This window comes from Crocuta crocuta, unplaced genomic scaffold, assembly GCF_008692635.1.
Source record: "Crocuta crocuta isolate KB4526 unplaced genomic scaffold, BGI_CrCroc_1.0 scaffold45, whole genome shotgun sequence".
In the NCBI taxonomy this organism is placed as follows: Eukaryota; Metazoa; Chordata; class Mammalia; order Carnivora; family Hyaenidae; genus Crocuta; species Crocuta crocuta.
The window spans coordinates 2,745,478-2,766,928 of record NW_027530544.1 but is presented as its reverse complement, the minus strand read 5'-3'; the positions used below and the strand labels follow the sequence as shown (position 1 = coordinate 2,766,928).

At 45.7% G+C, this 21,451-nt stretch overlaps 1 protein-coding gene across 2 annotated transcripts in view; it reads right to left on the bottom strand.

The window, feature by feature from the left end:
- LOC144234340 (kalirin) overlaps positions 1 to 21,451 on the bottom strand; it is a 479,489-nt gene that overhangs the window by 246,204 nt on the left and 211,834 nt on the right. For both annotated transcript variants that reach the window (XM_077767624.1, XM_077767625.1), the window contains exons 4-5: positions 5,926 to 6,118; positions 4,993 to 5,505 (exon numbers count right to left, since the gene is read on the bottom strand). In XM_077767624.1, coding sequence (XP_077623750.1) covers positions 4,993 to 5,505; positions 5,926 to 6,118 — 706 coding nt within the window. The remainder of the gene's footprint in view (positions 1 to 4,992; positions 5,506 to 5,925; positions 6,119 to 21,451) is intronic.

The window sequence follows — 21,451 nt, the reverse complement described above, 5'->3', positions numbered from 1 at the left end:
GGGGGAGACAGAAGGAGACACAGAATCTGAAGCAGGCTCCAGGCTCTGAGCTAGCTGTCAGCACAGAGCCCAACATGGGGCTCAAACCCATGAACTGTGAGATCATGACCTGAGCCAAAGTCAGACGCTTAACCAACTGAACCACTGAAGCACCCCAGCTCCAGCATTTTCTGATACATGTCATTGGCATGTATCAGTATATTGGTAGGCATCATGAGGTCACAATGGCTGTCATCAGGATGACAAGGCTAGGTTCTCCACAGTGTGTGGGAGGTAGACTTTCTGATCTCAAGGTCTTTTCCAGTTCTGCCATTCTAAGACGTGCTCTAGGCACCCAGGAAAGGGAGAGGGATGGCTAGGAAGGATCCTCCAATGAGCATCAAGAGGACATGGAATGAGTCTACTTAATGGACCTTAATACCACAAACTGCCCCCTCCTGGGGAAGAGGCCTTCCTTCTCCCTGGTAATGGGATGTGACTGCAGGGCAGACACCTCCATCACATTGGGTCCATTGCAGCTGTGGAGGTGATCAGCTGTGAGACAGATCTGCGAAGAGAGCTGTAATCTGCACTGGCTAATGAGGACGACCCACCCGTGTTCTGTGAGCACAGTGGAGGATAGGCCTATTAGTTACAGACTAGAGAGCACAGGACCAAGGCAGTGCTGCTCATCTTCCAACAAGATGCACTGTGCACTAGTTGAATCACTTCTGAATTGCCCACCCCTCCCACAAATTTCTCATTAATGGTTCCTAACATTCCTGGGCTGCAATATTCCCTCTTCTCTAACCACCGCCCCCCTCCCCCAATCATGGAGGCTGTGCCTAGGAAATGGGGTGCACACAGCAGACGTAAGTAATAATAAATAGGAGTTTGTGACAGCTTGCTGTTCCAGGACAGAAATTCTAGCCTACTCATCTTTATCCAAGTGCCTTGTTTGGGGCCCATGACAGCTGCTCAACAGAAGTTTATTAAATGAATGGTGGCCTACTTTATGAGTTATCCATGGAGCAGAGTCCTTCTTCCCTTAGCGTTTAATTGGCAGAGAAAATGGCTCCCTCCACACCACCCCTAAGATGAGGCAGGGTCATTTCAGGGGTCAGGGGAAGGTGATGAGAGGTGGCTTCACTCCCCAGGACCAGCTGGTAAATGGGAGTACCACCTATTATTCAAACCCTAGGAAACAGCTGTCACCCCACAGGGCCAGAGGTGACAGACTCTGCACTTACCCCTTTACAAAAAGTAGTAGCTGGGTGATCACCAGACTCCTCCATTTGCTAAGAGCCTCCCAGATCTGGAATTATAGGCCTCCGACAAGACTCCCACCCGAAGGGAGGCTAGGACATGGCTCATGCAGTAACTATTTCCTCCCACCCTTGTTTAGATGTGGATCCATGCATACAACCCTTACCCCAAACCACCACCCTCCTCATGCCCTTTCAAAAACACCAAATAAGTCAAGGGCCAAGGCACTTGATTCTGCACAGATATTTTGAATTAATCTTGAAGCAACTTAAAAGGACTGTTTTCTCTCCTGCCCCACACCCAGCACATTTTCTGCAGCAGCTGGGTCAAGCCTGAGCAACATTTTCACCACTGACTCAATACCAAAACATTCCCAGGCTGCCCTCTTCCCATCATCTCTTTCACTCCCCATTTCATTTTTTACATTATCTTCCCCCCCACACACACATGCCAACCACACGCCACACATATGCCACACACACATACTTCTTTCTATGGTGTGAACATACCACTGAACATGGATTCTAAACTTAGAGTTTCTGCAGATAACTCAGGGCTTGTGTACTTGAACAGGGAAAAAATAGGCCTTTATTTTCACTAACATCTAACTGAAATAGAGCATTCCTCTCAGTTATGAATGTAGGCAGAAAACTACATTAATGGTAGCAATACTTGTGCCTCTGACATCAACAGAAACACACACATTTTCAGATCACATCAGGTTTTGCCCTGAAATGTCATTTATGCTCATTACTACTTCAAAATTGTGGTAGTTATCAGACTTCAAATAGAACTTGTTATTTAACATTGTTCCTAAAGAATATACAAGTTACTGTTATTTTAAAAACTGTTAAAACTGTACTTCAATAATTATTTCACAAGCCCATATATATATAACACATATATACATATATTACACATATATGTACATATGTATATTATTTTGTACATTTACAAATGTTATTTCAAGAAGGGTCCATAGGCTTCACCAGACCAAAGAGGTCCAAGGTTAAGAGGCCCTGCTGTTGAGTGTGTCTTTGAAGATGAGATGGGAGGTCGGCCCCAGAATCATCAGGGCATGGGCCGGGGCTCAGGGGCTAACAGGCACTGTTCAGTGGTAGCAAGAGGCAGGTCCTAGGAGTGAGGGATAGCAGGGCTATTGGACAAGAGTTTGGTTGGGCTTTGGAGACAGTCCAAGTACTAGCTCTGTCTAACCAACAGTGTGATCTTGAGAAAATCACACTCTGGGTTAGAGAAAGCATGGAGTATGAATTGCGAAGATATACGTGTGGCAGAAATTACTGCTTGATTGACTGGGGCTTGGCTGACTCTAAAAGGTCAGCTTTCCCTACCTGGGGACTTCTGAGGTTAAGGTGTTCTGTTGTGTTGTGTTTTGTTTGTGAGACAGGCACTATCTGTGCCCTATGCAGACTTCCCATATCCTTGAGCTTCAGAGGTGCAGGAAAGTGCCTCAACCAAAACCCTTGCAGGCAGACCTGAGTCCTCTGCCCCCCCTTATGACACTGGCTCATTGAAACAGGCATCCAGAACAGCTATAAAGCAGATTCCTTGTACCAGAGCAGAAGAAACTGTAAGTAAAAAGGAGATGCCCAGATCTTTCCACTATTGGTTACAAGAGCCAAAGTACCTGCCTCTGGCTTCACAGAGCAGCTGGCTTCTGACCTGGTATCTCTCATCATTTGTTGAGCAGTGATAATGACTCTGGTCCAAGAGGCCCCCCCCAAAGGGGGGCAGGCCAGAGTTGGACCCAGGAACTCGGCCACTGGGTAAGGAAGGCTCGGGGAGACCTCACAGCTCCTAAGGTTTTGCAAGAAACTCTCCTACATATCTCTTCCAAAAACTGGCTTAAACAATGTTCAAAAGTCCTTTTATGGAAAGGGGCTATGCAATTCTTTAAAAATTACATATGTTGGTTTTCATATGATTATGAACTATAAAACATTAGAAAGCATAGAATATTTATACAGAGAGGGACGCCTGGATGGCTCAGTCGGTTGAGCATCTGACTTCGGCTCAAGTCACGATCTTGCAGTTCTCGGGTTCAAGCCCTGCGTCAGGCTCTGTACTGACAGCTCAGCCTGGAGCCTGCTTCAGATTCTGTGTCTCCTTCTCTCTCTGCCCCTCCCCTGCTCGCACTCTGTCTCTCTCTCTCTCTCTCAAAAATAAACAATAATTTTAAAAATTAAAACAATTATATTAAGAAAAGAATATTTATACAGAGAAATTAAAATCAATGATAACCATAAACCCTTGAAATCAAAACTACTAGCACTGTGATGATTTTTTCCCATTTATACCTATGTTGGCACTCTCACATTAATTGGGATCATACTTATGTATAGTTTTATATCCTGATTTCATTGCTTACAAACACATAGGGACATTTTCTTTTTTCTTTTTTTTTTTTCTTTTTTTTTGGGGGGGGACATTTTCAATATAGGCTTTTAAAAGACACAAAACCATTACATCAGACACTGTCTATAAAACTCATAGGTTACAGCAATTTATGGTATGCCTAAGAGTGGTATTATGCATTTGAATAGAAGTCATTCCCACAACACTGATAGGAGGAAAACCCATTTCACTCTTCTTAAAGTGCATATAATAGTAAACTCTCTTCTTTAGCTTGGAGAGAATCTAGAGAAGATACTTCTGTATGCCTGGCAAAGAAGCACTAGATGATATTTTTCTTTTTCACTTTCTCAATGTCCCTGATAAGGGGAAAGCTTTGAAAATTCACTGCTGGAAAAGTGGGGTCTTGCTTGAGAAAGCACTCAGCAACTGTGGGAAATCCTCCCACAGAAGTGGTATGGAAGGAAAGGACCTGTACTTCAAACGGAAGAAAGTTGGATTCATATGTCAAGTCTGCCAGTATAGCCCCAGGATCAAAGAGCACCGTTTCCCTGTATATCGGCAGAAACACCACCACCCACCTCAAAAGATCAAAGAGTTGCACAGATTAAATAAGACTCTGTATGTGAAAGTGCTTTGTCAACAGTAAAGGACACTGCAGGACAATAATCACTAAGTCGTGCTATTGTGACTGGTAACAGTATTGTTATTCTCATTGCTTAGGTGGCTTGAACCACTCGCTGCATGTCCTGAGAGGGATAGTGTCCAACAGTGCTAAAGTGTGGACTCCAGAACTACAACACACTTCTTGGTTTCGCCAAGTTATTTACCTTCCCAGGTTCTTCATCTATAAGATGGGATAATGGTAATATACCTACCTCATACGACTCTTGAGATGATTAAAATAAGTTAATTTACACATGGTGCTTACAACGGTATCTGGCACATAATAAACTCTATATACGGGGAGATTTAAAGAGTCAATGGTCGGGGCAGCCTGGGTGGCTCAGTCAGTTAAGTGTCTGACTCCTGGTTTCCGCTCAGGTCATGATCTCACAGTTCATGAGTTCGAGCCCCATGATGGACTCTGCTGACAGTAAGGAGCCTGCTTGGGATTCTCTCTCTACCTCTCTCTCTACCCCTCCCCTGCTCACTCGCTTGCTCTCTCTCTCTCTCTGTCTCAAAAATAAATAAATAAAAACTTTTTAAAAAGTCAGTGATCAATAACCAAATAAATCAGCCAAAACCAGCAGGTACATTTTTAAAGCTTTCCACAAAAGTATTATTAATCAGGAAGTTGGCCCAGCAGCCTCTGTAAGTTTCCCTAAACAGCTAAGCAGCCTCCCCACCCAAGACCCACTTGTCCCCTCCTACCTTCTCCGCATCCTGCTCAAAAAGCCGCAGCTGGAAGCACTGGTCCAACTTGAGCTTGCGCACATGCCACATCTGGTGCAGGTGCTGCCGGGTGGAGTGCAGCTTGTCCAGGAGGCTGGTGATCTTGGGCACCAGGCTCTGGAAGTCGGCACTGCCTGGGATGCAGTTGCGCCCTGAGAAGCCGTCACTGCAGCGGATACACTGCAGCAGCCGCTGCCCCTCCCGGTCCAGCTCCTCCACAGGGGCCTTCAGCACCTTCTTCTTGAGCTGCGTGTGCTCGTCGATGAGCCGCCGTGAGCCTTCCACGTCCACGGGGAACTCCTTCCGGGCCAGCATCTCCTGTAGGTCCTCAAGGCGTGAGAGTAGGTGCACGGCACTGTTGAAGAACTCCTCCAGGGAGAGCCGCAGCTCGATCCACTCCTCGTGGTTGTAGTCCAGAGAGCCATCAAACTCCTCGGTCAGCTGGGAGGGGTCCACCAGCTTCGTGAGGCCCTCCACGGACACCATGCTTGTCTGGGAGGGGCAGACACAGAGAGGGGGAGAACTCAGTGATGTGGGGTGGGCGGGGGGAAGACCCTAGGGCAGCCCTAGGCAGAAGACAGAAAGTCAAGGGGAAAGGCTGACATAAATCCACACATTAATGACCACAGCCTGGCTTAGAAAGAGCAAATGAGACAGCATGCACCCCATGGGTCAGGGACTGCAAATCGGCCCAGGTCAGCAGTTTCAACAGACTGGCTGACAGCCGGGACAATCTCTTGAGCCTCTTATTCCTTCCAAGACTTACTGGTAAGGCCACAGTAGCCAACAAATCCTGAAATATCAGCCCCTGACATCCTGCATATCGTAGGATAGGTGGAGAAGCAGAAGTGAGAAATGTGTGGGCAGCAGAAGGGAAGAGAGAGGGGGTGCTAAGAGAGAGGTCTGGCTCACCTCGAAGATGAATTTGGAGCTGCCAAAGTTGGTCTTCTGTTTCTGCCAGAAGTTGTCGGGTTTGATGATGAGGGCCACATGGATCTCCGCTGGAAAGGCTTCCTGCAGCGTCTTGAGGAGGGGCTTGATAAGGTCCCACTTGGAACCCCGCATGTCGATGATGACGGTGAAGCCACGTTTGCACACGTCCTCACTGTGGGTAGGTCAGAGGTCAGGCATGGTCACTCTGGATGGCTGAGACTTCGGGGAGCACAGTCAACAAGCATCCAGAAATCTGCATTCCTTTTTGTCTGGACCTTTTCACTCCTCCAGCTTCACACCAGGTCTCCTGGCTGCCTTCTAACCCAACTCAAAATCCACTAACTCAGAAAACCTGTCTAGATAAACCCCAGCCAACTTAGGGCATTCTGGCTTCTCCCAGCACTCAGCAGGTAACTCAGCTCTCCCTACCGTCACTCGTACTTGTTGGAATGCTTACTGTTCAAGTGTTCACTGTTGTATTTGATTTTCTTTTAATTCTTGCTCCCATCATGAATCATGCTTTTCCTGTTTGAATTCAAAGTCTTCAAAGACAAGGAGCCTACTGCCCTTAAACCTGACATGAAAAGCTTTTGGTATGAGCTCTGACCTTCTCTGTTCCCACCTCAATGTAGACACTGGTATACCAAAGCAGACAATGCTTTATCACTGAACCCAAAGTGGGCCAAGAAATCTTTTTCCATAATGGGCTCTAGGCTGATTCGACCAATTGATTAGCAATGGTACACAGAGCACTTATAACATGTATTTGCCACCACTGTATTCAAAATGTATTACTTGTAGGGGCACCTGGGTGGCTCAGTCAGCTGAGCGTCTGACTCTTGATTTCAGCTCAGGTCATGATCTCACAATTGGGAGACTGAGCCCAGCGTAAAGCTCTGCACCAACAGTGTGGAGCCTGCTTGGGATTTTCTCTCTCTTTCTCTCTCTCTCTCTCTCTCTCAAAATAAATAAATAAAATAAACATTAAAAAATAAAATGTATTGCTTGTAATTCAAGATGTATATCAGCTTTTAAAAACCAAGTTGCTGAGTCACGCTGCTTACTCAGCTGGTCAAGGGTGGGGCCGGCTGGGATGCAGTCCAGGTGTCTCATGTCCTTCCATTACACCAGTCAGGATGTAAAAGGCATGTTTCAGGAAGTTAAGAGATGGGAAACTACTCTTGAAATCAAGGCCAAATGAAGTGACAGTGACCATCTTGAACACCAAAAAGGAATCAGGCTAAGTGAATCAAGATGTTGCTACATGACTTATTAAGTAGCAAAATTTATTAAAGCACTTGGACCTTAACTGTAACTCCTAAATAATCAAAGAAAAAAATGAAAGTCAAAATAGTTACAACATGTCAGTTTGGAAGCAATTCTGTTTTGGTAGATAGGGGTCTCTCCTCCCATCCTTCTTGGTTTGTTTAATGTACGTATCTATTTTATAACTCAAAATAGATTTTGGTTAATTCATATTAAAAAAGTTTTTTCAATGTTTACATATTTTTGAGAGAGACAGAGTACAAGCAGGGGAGAGGCAGAGAGAGAGGGAGACGCAGAATCCAAAGCAGGCTCCAGGCTCTGAGCTGTCAGCATGGAGCCTGACGTGGGTCTCGAACTCATGAACCATGACCTCATGACTTGAGCCAGAGTTGGATGCTTAACTGACTGAGCTACCCAGGCGCCCAATTCACATTTTTATATACATACTGGTGCGGTATTGCTTTAGGGTGTTTTGTTTCATTTCCTATTATCCAGATAGCACTTGCTTAAACCACTGCACCTGTTGCGTGACCCACAAAGGAGTAACACCACCTATTGATCACTAATAGCTACTGAAGGTAAAGACAAAATTGGAGGATTTAGGCCACAAAAGGAATCAGAGCCCCATCTCAGGCATTATTCTTTTTTTTTCTTTCACAGTTTATTGTCAAGTTGGTTTCCATATAACACCTCGTGTTCATCCCAACAAGTGCCCTTCTCCATGCCCATCACCCCCCTTCCCATTTCCCCTGCCCCCATGAGCCCTCAGTTTGTTCTCAGCATTCAAGAGTCTCTCATGGTTTGCCTCCCTAAATCTCAACCAGTGTTGAGAATGTCACAGCCAGGTGGAGAGACCACAGCTCCTGTGAACCTGTGACTGTCTCCAACATAAAGCAGCTCACTCAGGCCTCCCAGTTAGACAGGAAACTCCCCAGGGAAGGAGACTCTTTCCATTTCTTGTTGTTGATACAAATGACTAGACTCAACAAGAGAGGAAGCCTGGGTCTTTTGTTTCTCCCCAAATCCTGTATCCCAAAGGAAAGGGCTTGCCTCCTCTTCTTTGACGCTTACTGAGTCGACAAGTTGCCAGAGCCTTCCATGAATCATTTTCTCTGCCCTATCGTCTGAAAGCACTGTGACTTTTCTTAATTTATGGGATTTCTTTCCCATTATAAGAGAAACACCTGCTAATTATAGAAAACTTAAAATATTCAAAGATCTGTATAAGAGAAGCTAATAATAAAAGTAATTATTATTAGTAATATTCTTACCGAGTTTTTAGTAATAAGTTATAATACTCTGGTCTATTTCCTTCCAGTCTTTTTTGTGCATGTAGTCTTCTTACTTTTCGTTGCAACATAGAGGTTTTTTCTCATATCTAAAATGTCTTCAAAATTATGACATTTAATGACACATAGGCCATCTTATACTATACCATAACTTATTTAATCATTCTCATTATTTCTTTACAGAAATGCAAATCAACTTACATGTCCACTAGCAATGCACGAGAGTAGCCTCCCCTTACTGTCTCATTAGCACTGGTCATTGAATCTTCTTTCTTTCTTTTTTTAAAAGTTTTTAGTTTACTTATTTATTGAGAGATTGAGAGAGAGAGAGAGAGCGAGCACAAGTGTGTGGGCACAAGGGGCAAGAGGGGCAAAGCGAGAAAGAAAGAGAGAAAATCTCGAGCAGGCTCCATACTGTCAGCGTACAGAGTGTACTGTCAGAGTTTGTGGGGCACAAACTCACAAAACTGTGAGATCATGACCTGAGCCAAAATCAAGAGTCAGACACTTAACCCTCCGAGCCACCCAGGTGCTTCTGGCCATTGGACTTTTTAAATCTTTGCCCATTTTCTAGAAGAATATTGTATTACATTTAAATTTGCCTTTATTTGATTACCAGCTATAGCTTATTGTTCCATAAGTATTTCTCCATAAGTTACCTAAAGAGTTCTTTTATCTATTTTTATCTATTTTTATATTGGAGTTTATTGGCTTCTCTCACTGTTCTTAGCTTCATTTGGCTTGACTTACATTTGTTGCATGCCCACTATGTCAGGCACTGCAAGGTGACCATGGGCCCTGCCTTTCCTTCGAGATGCCCAGCTTCTTGTCTCCCTGCTCCTCAGACTCCACTGCTGTAACTGCAATTATGCTCACATCTCTAACAACAAATAGTGACTCTCCCAGTATGTATATGTGGGGATCAACAGCAGCCTACACACTATTAACTAATAATCCCTGACAACTGAAAATAGAAATCAGGCACCAATATTCTCTAGGAAATTCTCCCTAGCTCAGGAGATGGGGACAGATGCCCAGAGACTGAGTGCTGAGAGCTAATCTAATTGGCATCTTTCAATGAAAACAATCCTATCTCCTAAGGTGCTCTGTATGTTTGGTTTCAAGTAAGGAGCATAGTTGGGGTAGGGAAAAGAACTTTCTACCAATGCTTAGCCTATGCCAGAGCCTGTGCTTGTAATAAATAATGAAACAGAGGCATGGAATTTGCCTAAAGCCACATGACTATGAAGAGGCTAAACAGAGAGTCAAAACCAGGACTTTACAGCCCACACTCAGAGAAACGGGCACCTTCCTACACTGTTGGTGGGAATGTAAACTGGTGTAGCCCCTCTGGAAAACAGTGTAGAGGTTCCTCAAAAAATTAACAATAGAACTCCCCTATGACCCAGCAATAGCACTGCTAGGAAATTACCCAAGGGATACAGCAGTGTTGATGCATAGGGACACATGGACCCCAATGTTCATAGCAGCACTCTCAACAATAGCCAAAACATGGAAAGAGCCTAAGTGTCCAGCAACAGACGAATGGATCAAGAAGATGTGGTTTATCTATACAATGGAATACTACATGGCAATGAGAAAGAATGAAATCTGGCCATTTGTAGCAACATGGAAAGAACTTGAGAGTGTTAAGCTGAGTGAAATAAGTCAGGCAGAGGACAGATACCATATGTTTGGACGTATAAGTGGATTAGGAGGAACTGAACAGAGGACCATGGGGGAGAAGAAGGAGAAAAATAGTTGGGGAGAGGGAAGGAGGCAAACCATGAAAGACTCCTGAATGCTGAGAACAAACTGAGAGCTGATGGGGGAGGGGCAGGGGGTGATGGGCATGGAGGAGGGTACTTGTTGGGATGAACATGGGGTGTTATATGGAAACCAACTTGACAATAAACTATTTAAGAAAAATAAGTAAATAAAATAAAATAAAGCCCACACTTAGGTCACTATATCATACTATACCCTACCATATTGCCACTACATGTGGTGTTTCTGTAGGGGGTAGGGGGTAAGTGTCCATGATGGGGGATTAGATTAGGATGCTCACAGGAGATGAGGACAATTAGGACAAGGACTCTAAGTGTATGCCCTGCCATTCTGTAGTCTGTGCAAAATCACAAAATCACAGAAACAAGAGAGCATGGCATATTGAAAAGTTCCAGCAATTCACTTTGGTTTCGGCACATGAGTAAGAGTCAGAGAGTGATGAGGGGTACTGCTCTGAGTGCTTTAGAGAGCCCTGTTCTGTGCTCTGACCCTCCTCTTTTATATCATCTCCCCCCAGGGAACAAGGAAATTTGCCACATAGAGTCTGTGTTGCTCCCACCCACTTTCTAGACTAAGCTCCTACCACCTAAAACCCTAAAATTCTCTGCCCAAAGGGCTCTTACCCTACTTCCTGGGCCCACTTCTTTCCCAGGTTCAGTCCCCCAAGGTCAAGAAACAACAGCAGTATAAACACAAGAATGTGGCTAGAATGTGGCTATGTGAGCTGAAGTGTCCACATGCATATAGGAAGACAGAGCTGGGCAGTGGGCAGAGAAGGGAAACAGACCATGGACTGGGGGGTCCATCTCCCTGGATTGCCAAGTTCTAGCATAGAACTCAGAGCAGTCCAACAAATATAAATGTTAAGTTGGCCTCCTAAGTCACTATGAAGATGCATTTGTCAAAGTAGAGAGTAGATGCTTTAACAGTTCATTAGCTTGCTATATTAATTTTCAATATTTACACATAAGGTATGTAGGTTCCCATTGGTTTTCTTGCCCTGGGCATCACAATGTTAGAAGCAGGCCTTCTGAGAAGAGGGAGGAGTGGAAGCAGACCTCAAATCAGGATGCATCTCATACCATGGCAGGAGTGCTGGATTCATTCTAAAGGCAATGAAGAACCACTAAAGGGTGTCATTTAGGGAAGGAACATGATCAGGTGATTCGGAAGGATGGCCCTGAAGCTGTGCAGAGGGAGAGTAAATCAGGGTTAACCAGAGGGAGTGGCAAGAGCAGAAGCAGAGAGACTTCTTCCTTTGGATCTTTGCTAAAATGCCTCCTAAATTAAGTCTCCCTTGGGCCACCCAATTCAAAGCTATGGCTCTCACCTAGCGCTCCCTATCTCCCTGCCCTTATTTTTCTCCTTAGCACTTATTAGTGCTGGATCAGATATTTTACTTATTTACTTATTGTCCTACTTCCTTCACTAGAAAGTGACCTCAGTGAGGGCAGGGAGTTTTGTATTGATTCCACTGCTGAATCTCCAATGCCTAATACAGTGCCTGGTGCTTGTTAAGACTCAATACACTGAGGTGGCACTTAAAGGAATGGAATCTAGAACCAGCCTTCCTTAGTCTGAGTCCTGGCTCCATCGTTCATTTATTGAGGCACTTTAGGCAAGTTACTTTTAATAGTTTATTGTCAAATTAGTTTCCACATAACACTCAGTGCTCATCCCCACAAGTGTCCTCCTCCATGCCCATCCCCCCCTCCCCCCACATCCATCAGTCCTCAGTTTTTGTCAGCATTCAAGAGTCTCTCGTGGTAGGCAAGTTACTTTTAACCTCTATGCCTCAGCCCCTTTGCTGCAAAACATGAGTGAACATGAATACTAATAGCTATAATACAGGGCAACTTAAAGGTTAAGTTTGTTAATGTGCATAAAGTGCTCACAATAGTGCTGGACACACAATCTGTACTATGTAAGTCTTAGTTGCTAGAAGAGATGCGGTGGGTATCCCACCAGGGACCCTTTATTGATCAGTGTGCCCAGCCTGCAGCTCTAAAAGTGTTGTAGCTATCAGCTTACACCTGAGACCATCTCTGGAGACTTTCCTTCCGCTGATAGATGACACTTCTCCCAGAGACATGTGGGCAGTGACAACCTCACACCAGGTGTGTGTGTTGGAGGGGGGGGGTTGCTATTACAAAGGTGCCAAAGCTCAGACCCTCTACCACAAGATGGAGTAACTATGAAGTGTGACTTATGCTGCAATGCCTTCTCATTCTCCAAGTCAGTCTCCAGCTAGACTTTATCTGAGACCACATCCTTGCTAAGTCCCTCTTCTTCCCTACTCTGCTTCTCCACTCCCTTAAAAGTTTTCTTGAAAAGAATGCCCTTAATAAATCATTTATACCTGTATCCTCATCTCAAGAAACACAGCCTAAAACAAACATCCACAAATTTCCTACATACATGAAATTCTGAAGGTAATTTGATATATAGTCTGGAAATTAAAAGAAATCCAGGTTTCATATTTTGACTCAGGAATCATACAGTGACTGGCACAGAGTAGGCATTCAATAATATTTGCTGAATGAATACATTAAAGAACTATGGTAGTAGACAGATATGCACAGAAGTGAGTGAGCACCCAATGAAAATGAGTAAGATGAAAAAAAGCTTCTTGAGTCAAAGATAGAATTTATGGGAATATCAATGTTTAAAGAGATGGGAGAAGAAAGTAGATGAGGCTGAGGGAAAAAAATACAGAGTTTAGAGAAAACCAAGGGAGAAGTGAAGTCAAAGAAATCAGGGAAGAGAGGATTTCAAGGAGAAATTGCAGTGTCAAATGTTGCAAAGAGGTAAGTCATTAACTGAGGTCAGAACTTTTGCTTTAGCAACTAAGAGGCATCAGTCCCAGCGGTCAGGGCAATTTCAGTGGGGTGTTAGCACAGAGATTGGGTGGAGCAGGGAAGCCATCTTCCTATTTGATCTCTGAGATGATTGTAGGAAATGTCAAAGTCATCTGAGGTTGCTTTTCGTGCACTCTTATCCCTGGCCCTGCCTTCTCAACCCTGGAAACAGCCAGGGTCTGCACACTGCTCTGTGGCTGCCTGAGCCCCAGCTGGCTCCCAGCTGGCCTCTTCCCCAAGCCTACATGCCCCAGACCTCTCTCTGTCTCAGCATGGTCGATGGAGAGCAATTTGAGTAAACCAATTTACCCTGGAATATAACAGGTAGCCTTCCTTTTCCCTATAGGTTATTTACCTTTTAAATGATATTTATTAGCCCGAATTAAATGATCAGCGGCACAGTACTACCACATTGTATATGGGGAGGCTGGGAGTGTAGAAAGGTGAAGGTTGGAGCAACAGGCCTTTAAATCCACTAAAGCGAGGAGAGGAGACTGAGTGACCCTGCCCATCTCCCACACCCCTTCCTTTAGATAGAGAACACAGCCAATGCTCACTCCCCACTGCCCCATTTGTTTCCCATCTGGGGCTTGAGACCTGGACCCCCTGGGCCAGCTTCTCACAAAGGGCCAGCCCTTTGTGATAAATTACAGTCTTTTCAAACTGCGTGGTAAACTGTTTCATGGACTCTCGGAGCCCTCAGGCCCAGGACATAAACGTATACTTTATGATTGATCGGATATTTCTTGTACTCAGTTCTAGACCATTTACTCTTTTGTTCATTACATGACACTGGAGCTGTTTTCACTCGGGAGAGCTTGTGCCATCTCAAAAAGGCATTTGCACTGCTTTATGCCAATGCTTCTCGAACATTAGTGGCTTTCATTATCACCTAGGACACTTGTTTAAAAATGCTGATTTTGGGAACCCCTTTCAGATATTATGATGAAAATCAGCCTGGGGTGAGACCCAGGAGGCTCTCCGGGTGATCCAGGGACAATACCTAGAGTCTGCAAGGTGTGGCTTATGGGAGTTTAACGATACTCATGTCTAAATCAGATTAGGATAGGCGTTCATAAACAGGTAGCACAGAGCTATACCATCTGGGCAATGTTAGCAAGGTGAACCCACAGCTATGCTCTACAGGAGCCTGTCAAAAATGGCAGCAGGTTTCTCTCTGTATCCTCCTGTTCTTTCAAACGGAACCATTTTTTGGAAGCACAGGCTTGGGAGGATTTCTGTGCTTACAGTGCACTTCTCTGCTTCTGAGCTCCTCCTCTCTTGGCCTAGAGAGGCTTTCCCTGAAAGGCCCGGTGGCTGCCTTCCCCCACATAGCAATTTTGTGCTCCACCAGACAACCACTGGAGACCTGCCTTCCTGGGCTTCCTCTCTACTTCTAAATTGCTGTTAAATCACAATGAAGCCTGACCTGCAGGCTCATCTAAAATATCTGGGCAAGTCCTGGGTTATCTCTGGGTCCTCCAGGCCCTGCCCACATCTGAAGTCCCCAGGGGTATCTCTTGACCCATTAGGCTGTGAGTGGTGTAAGGGCTTTCCCAGGTCTGACTGGTACAGGTGTGCAGGGTCCCAGTGGTGGGCAGTGAAGAACCAATAAAGAGGCATGTTACCACTGACCCTTTTTTACTCCTGGAAGTCCCCAATGCCAAATAGAAGCCACAGTTTTGCAGCACACTATTGAACTCAGTCCTCCAAAACAGTTTTCTTAGGCAAGCTTGTTACTATTGCTGGTAATGTATTCAAGTGTCTTTGGAGGAGGCTTAAATTCTCCGTTCTCTAAACTACTTCCAGCTCATTCACACACTCACATGATCTGTCTGCTTGTTGGCCTTTGGACTTGCCTTTTCTACCTTAGCTGTTATTACCATCCCAGCCCTGTTTCATAAATCTGAACACTCAATGCCTTTAGCCTCAGTGGGGAGGGGCAGAGATTGAGATACTCAAGCTAAGAGTTGCTCTGGGACCTGAACAGTGGGGCAAAATGCCCGTCAGGTCAGGGCTTCACCCTGGGTTACAGGTTTGGCTTCAGGAAGCCAAGTTGCCACTTCCTCCCAATTACTGCTCCCTCACGAGGTCCCTGGACAAGAGAAGCCCAAACCATCCCTCTGGATTGCATGTTATCTGTGCCTCTCTGCACTGACTTATTAGTTTAAATCTTGTATTCGACTTTGGCCTCTCCTACCTCTATGCCTTTGTGCTTGCCCATACCAACCCCATCTTTTGCTAGATAACTCCTGTTCATATTTCAAAGCTCAACTCACATGCCTCTTTCTCCAAGAAGTCTTCCTGTACTGATCGATTTCCTCCCATCCCACTCCATCCCCATTGGGATAAAGGTTCTTCCCACACATTGCCATGACCTTGTCCTTACTCTGCATGGTAGCTATCGTATGTGGGGTAACTATGGCCAGGCTCTGGCTGATCAATTTCTTTATCCCTCACAGAGGTTTATATGGCTTCAAAATGAGAGCCTAGTATGAAGATGCTTCATAAATAATATGGTGTCATGTAAATATGTCATATTATTCATTAATTTATTCATCTAACCAATATATACTGAGCCTTCACTTTGTGGTTGGCCTAGTGGTAGACCCTAGCAATATAAATGTGGACAAGACAGAAAAATGAAGGTTACATTCTATGGAAAGAAAGGGACACAAGATAGTAGCTACATAAACAGAATAAATACAAATTGTGATAAGTCTTAAGAACTTAGCGGTGGTCAGGACAGGCCAGTATGAGGAGCTGACATTTAAGCAGAAAACAAAACTATAAGAAGAAGCTAGTTAAGGAAATACTGTAGAAAGAATAATGCAGGCAGCAGCAATAGCCTGTGCAAAGGCCCTGGGGTCGAAAAGAGCCTGTGTTGTTCGCTGCTCCTCCATTATAGGGAGGAAGCAGAGACAGCAAACTTCAGTAAGGATAGAGAAGACCAGCAGTCAGATCTAAGCTGGAGCTCAGAGGAGCTCAAAAGTCAAACTGGGGAGAGATATAAAATGAGAGTAAAACTAATGAAATGGAGCAATTGTCTTTGATAAAAATGGGACATACACATATTAATGATAAAGGCTAATTCAATTGAGCATATGAGAACCTATGTATGCTAAGCATTTTATTCCTCACATGAAACTCACAAGTAGCTGCTATTATTATCCCTCTCTATAGCTAAGGAAACTGAGGCTCAAAGAGGTTGAGCCACTTGCTTAAAGTCACCAGGAAGAGTCAAAATCAGTATGTGAATCTGTTCTCTTTGATTCCAGTATCTGTCATGCTACCTTGTCTCAGAGAGACAAAGGCAGCTTGAGCCTGAAGCCACGTTAATGCTTACTCCTGCTAATCCTTCATTTTAGAGCTGAGGGCAGCAAGTTCCCAAGCCAGAAAGTGATTTGCTCAGGGACCCACAGGTGGGTGGATGGTCTGGCCATGTGGGCCACACATCCAGCTGTCAATCTCCCTGCTTCGGGTCTTCTATTAAGCCATGGGAACTCTGGAAACGAGAAGAAAAATTCTCCCCGACATCAGATAACCTGGTGTGGAGGTTGAGGGTGACGCTCCTTCCCCAGGAGTGAGGACCGTCCTGCTGACGGCTCCCACTGCCCTCTGGCAGCAGAGGGGTGGCCTGACCCTGTTTGCCCCAGCTCTTGTGCTGCCACCTGAGATTTATGCCACATCCATGAATGCCCGGCAGCTTCTCGCTTGAAACAACTCCTGGCAAAAATACAACCTCAAACCATCCCAGTGGCAGGTGGAGGAGAGAGATCCACAATAAAAACGCCCCGGCAGACCAGGCGAGGGGGCAACAAGGGGGTGTGCTTTGTGCGTACTGCTGCAGGCTGTCCGGTTGGTGCAAACTGTGGGGTTCTGGGGGTCAGCAGTATAGGGCTCAGAATCCTAGAGCTGGGGCCCAGGAAGGTCCAGTGCTTGAGCTGTGATGAACTCATTTTCAAATCAGACCTACTCACCAAGTTGTCTAGGGGAGGCAAGAAATTGAACACTGTGGTAGAGAGCTAGACTGGTCACTGAGCAGTGGATGACAAAGAGGAAGGACAAGTAAGGACTTCCCGTTTAATGAGGGCAATCTGGGCCCTGCCACACCCCACTCTGGCCCTGCAGGTGCAAGCCAATCAGCATTGCGGGATGCTTCGGAAGGATGACTGGAGAAGTCTTACCCATGCTGCATGGACCGCCTTTAATACCTGGACACAGTTTTCCACAAGCAGACGGAAACCGGCAAAGGGAGGTAGAGAGAGGAGCCCCAGTGAGTCACCTGCTGTGCCCTTTTCCCTAGAACTGTGCTGTACCCCTGTCTCCCTGGAATCATGTCATGACTGACTTCTCCATTCAGAATTCAAGCAAAAGAAAGATCTCTGGAGCTTTGAGAAGGAAAAGATGCCCCTGAACCATCTGGGTTGGAGTTCACATGCCATTCTCAGGCCTTGGAGAGTCTCTGGCTGTAGGGTCTAGATTTCCTTTCAATTTTTCATCCCTCCCTCTAATTTGGGTTAACCCTTTTCTACTCCTTATTGCTATTCTCATAGCAGCCCTCTGCAGACTGCCCCAAACCACACCACACCCATTTTCTTAAACAACCAGAAACCAGCAGGTGTTAAAGTAAAGTGTTAAAGACACATTAGCACCTGCTTTAAGCTTTCTAATTGGTATAATCAGAAGCAGTAAAAAGAAGGAGGAGACAGTGCCTTACTGAGAAAAGAGCCACTCTCCAGGGAACACCTTAGAATGAGGTGTAGTGAATGAGCCTTTGCTGGCATAGACAGTTCTCAAAGTCACCCTCCACAAACGTGGAGGCCTCCTGGATGGCTAAAAGGTAGGACAGAGGAGCTCTGAGATGTGGCAGGACCCCCTGGCCTGTTGTGGACCTCTCTTGGCTGCCTCACAGGTGACTGTCCACCATCAGCTGGCTTTCTGTCACAGTGTGAGGTTCAGCTACCATCCAGGGCTTCTCAGAATCCCTGTCAACTCATCCAGAGGTTTTTGCTTTGTTTCTTTTTGTTTGTTTGTTTTATTGGAAGACACTGTCTACTTTCTCAGGTGATGATTATTCCGCAGAATTTGTGTCTTCTACCCATTGAACAACACATTTTTTGCTTCTGAGCCTCTGACCTGTGATGCCAGGGCTGGGGGACAAAGGTCAGAGTAATTCTTTGTTCTAACCGAAGCCTCAATTCCTCCTCTGCAAAGTGAGGAGCCTGACTAATTGGTCAGAGGTTCCCTGGAGATTCAAAGGTACATCCATGGTTAAGTCACTACTATGCTAAAGGTTCTGCAGATTTCCTTGCCAGTTTCCAGGTCTAGGAGCTCCCCCTTGTCAGTTCCCGAGCTCAGCTTTCCCAGAAACAAACTCAATTCCTGCCCAAGTCAGAGTTCCAAGGAAGCCTCATACTGGAGAACAAAAGAAGAAGGTTGCCATTTTCTAGGTCTTTAAAGTCTGTTCCCTAATTCCACTCAAATGAAGCTGTTTAAACAAACAAACAAACAAACAAATGCTGATTGCAAATGTGCTGGAAGCAAGGATGTGGCTGATTCTCTTTCTTCCCCTCTCCACCTGCCACCCCTCCGGCACACCGCACCCCCCACCAGGTTGTAGTAAAATATTAAATAACACAGACTCAGGCTCCAAGATTACCCAGGTGTGGCCATACGCTGATAGGTCTAGTGGCCTAAAAAACACAGCAGGACCTTGCATCTGCATTATTGACTTGTCCTAGATGCTGCCTTTACACAAAACACTTTCTAAAAAGTCAAATCTGCTCAGATAGTCAAAAGAGCATGCCACAGGCTGAAGGGAGCTCCCGAAGAGAGTTCTAGTAATGGCATGGATGGCAGTAGTACCAAGGTGAAAGTATGCAGCCTTCCAAAGGATGGCTACCTCAGAGGGACCAGCCTGGGTTAAGCTGCACAAACCCTGGTGTCCTGGCTAATCCACCAGGTCACCTGGCAGTCTCAAACACAACCTCCATTCACCAAAGAAGAGGCCTTGCTTTCTACAACAGACTGGCTTGGGGACAGGGCACATGGAAGGAGCTACTCTTTGCTGGGAAAAGAAGAGCTTAGAAGCTCTTAGACAAGGACCAGAACAATTGCTCGTAGACGTCTAGGGCTGGCTGGCAGAGAGGGATGATGGCAGAGGGGCACGTTCAGGGAGGCTGGGATAAAAATAGACGTGGCTATTTCACGACTGCAGCCTCCTGTCCCATTTCCCACGGTGTCCACAGAGCTGTTCAGCCCTTCCTTCTGGGGCATTCAGAACATGAGGCAGAAACAAAACAGAAACCAAAGTAAGCAGAGGAAAAGAGCAGAAATGGAAGCCACGACCTCTCCACATAGCCCTCCCTTTCCCTGTCCTCCAGAGAGCCTCCAGGGCTGCGCTCCCCAGGCCTTCCCTACGGCCCCATCTTTCTCCCATAGTCAGGCCGGGTGAAAAACAGTATCTTTTAATGTTAAAAAATATCATTAGAATCACTGATTAAAAATCTGTGAGTAGGAAGCCAAAGATGGAGCTCCTGTCCCTGTCTAACCACAGCACCCTCAGTCACCCCAACAAAGACACAGGGAACTTTTTCAAAATGGGGAGAGAGAAGAGAGAGGGCCCAAGAGAGGCTGCAAAGGTGGGGTCAGTGTTGCCCACCTGCCTTGCTCACCCCTATCCCCCCGTTGCCTTCACTCCTCCTCCTCCTCCTGCTGCATCCTCACCTCTCCCCACCCTCGCAAGGGATCCTCCGCTCTCCAGCGGGGCTCTGGTTTCCTGGCAGGGCAGGTGGAATCCTCATTAATAAACCACACATTTCCTCCGGGAAACAGTCTTTGGTCAAATCGCGTCTGTGCACACCTCCACTCCTCCCCCTCCTCAAGAAATGGTACTTTCTTGAAAGCCTGGGGCTATTTGCCTACAGCACATGCAGACACATGCCCAAACATACCCACCAACACAGACACCCTCGGCTACCCCTCACACAGTTACCCCTGCATGCCCACCACATTTTACCAACACAGGAGCCCTCTTTCCCAGGGGCGGGGGGCCCTCTTCCTGCAGCCGGCCTTCCTTCCCTCAGACACCCAGACAGAGGTGCCCTGGCCAAGGGCACTGATGAGGTGGAAGAAAAACCCTGTGATGGCTTAGGCACAAGTAGGAGCCTGAGAGTGGCAAGGGAGGTCACAGAGAGCCAGACAGAGGAAACCTGAGGGAGGGGGACATGTTTGGAACTTGACACTAAACAGGCAGGGCTCCAACGGGTGTTTGTTCCCACCTGCAGCTAGCTCAGAGCCTCAGAAAGCTCACATGTGAGTGGAAAATCCTCTGCTTATGACACAGGGGACGTCCTGGCCTTCAGTGCATGACACCTCTGGGGGCCACCTGCTGTCCGACAAGCTCTCTCCCTGTCAGGGGGGCAGTGCAGAGTTGCAGCAACTGGTCCCAGCAACGCTGCCAGCCAGCTGGGCAGCCCTGGCATGTCTGAGCACTCTCTGGTCAGCATTTCACCCTTTTAAAGTGAAGGCATTGGCCTGGCTGATCTCTACAGCCCCTTCTGCCTCAAGCTCCAGGATTCAAATCCACTTACTTCTTTTAAAAATCCAGGTCAAATTTTATGTCCAATAAATTTTCTCTGGTTAAAAAGGATACAGGGGTGCTGATGCATAGGGGCACATGTACCTCAGTATTTACAGCAGCACTCTCAACAATAGCCAAATTATGAAAAGAGCCTAACTGTCCTTCAACTGATGAATGGATAGAGAAGATGTGGTTTATATATACAATGGAATACTACTTGGCAATGAGAAAGAATGAAATCCTGCCATTTGTAGCAACGTGGATGAAACCTGGGGTATTATGCTAAGTGAAATGAGTCAGCCTGAGAAAGACAGATACCATATGTTTTCACTCATACGTGGATCTTAAGAAACTTAACAGAAGACCATGGGGGAAGAGAAGGGTGGAAAAATAGTTACAACAGAGAGGGAGGGAGGTAAACCGTAAGAGACTCTCAAATACAGAGAGCAACTGAGGGTTGACGAGGGATGGGAGAGAGGGGCAAGTGGGTGATGGGCATGGAGGAGGCCACTTGTTGGGATAAGCACTGGGTATTGTACAGAAGACAATGTAACAATAAATTATGTTAAAAAGTAAATAAAAATTTAAAAAAATTTTTAAGTTTTGAAAATAATCAAACTAAAAGATCACTGTGTGAAAATTAAGCATTTTAAAAAGTTTAAGTTTTGCTTCAATTAACTATTTCCAAATAGAAAAAAATAAAATATCTTGAAAAACTA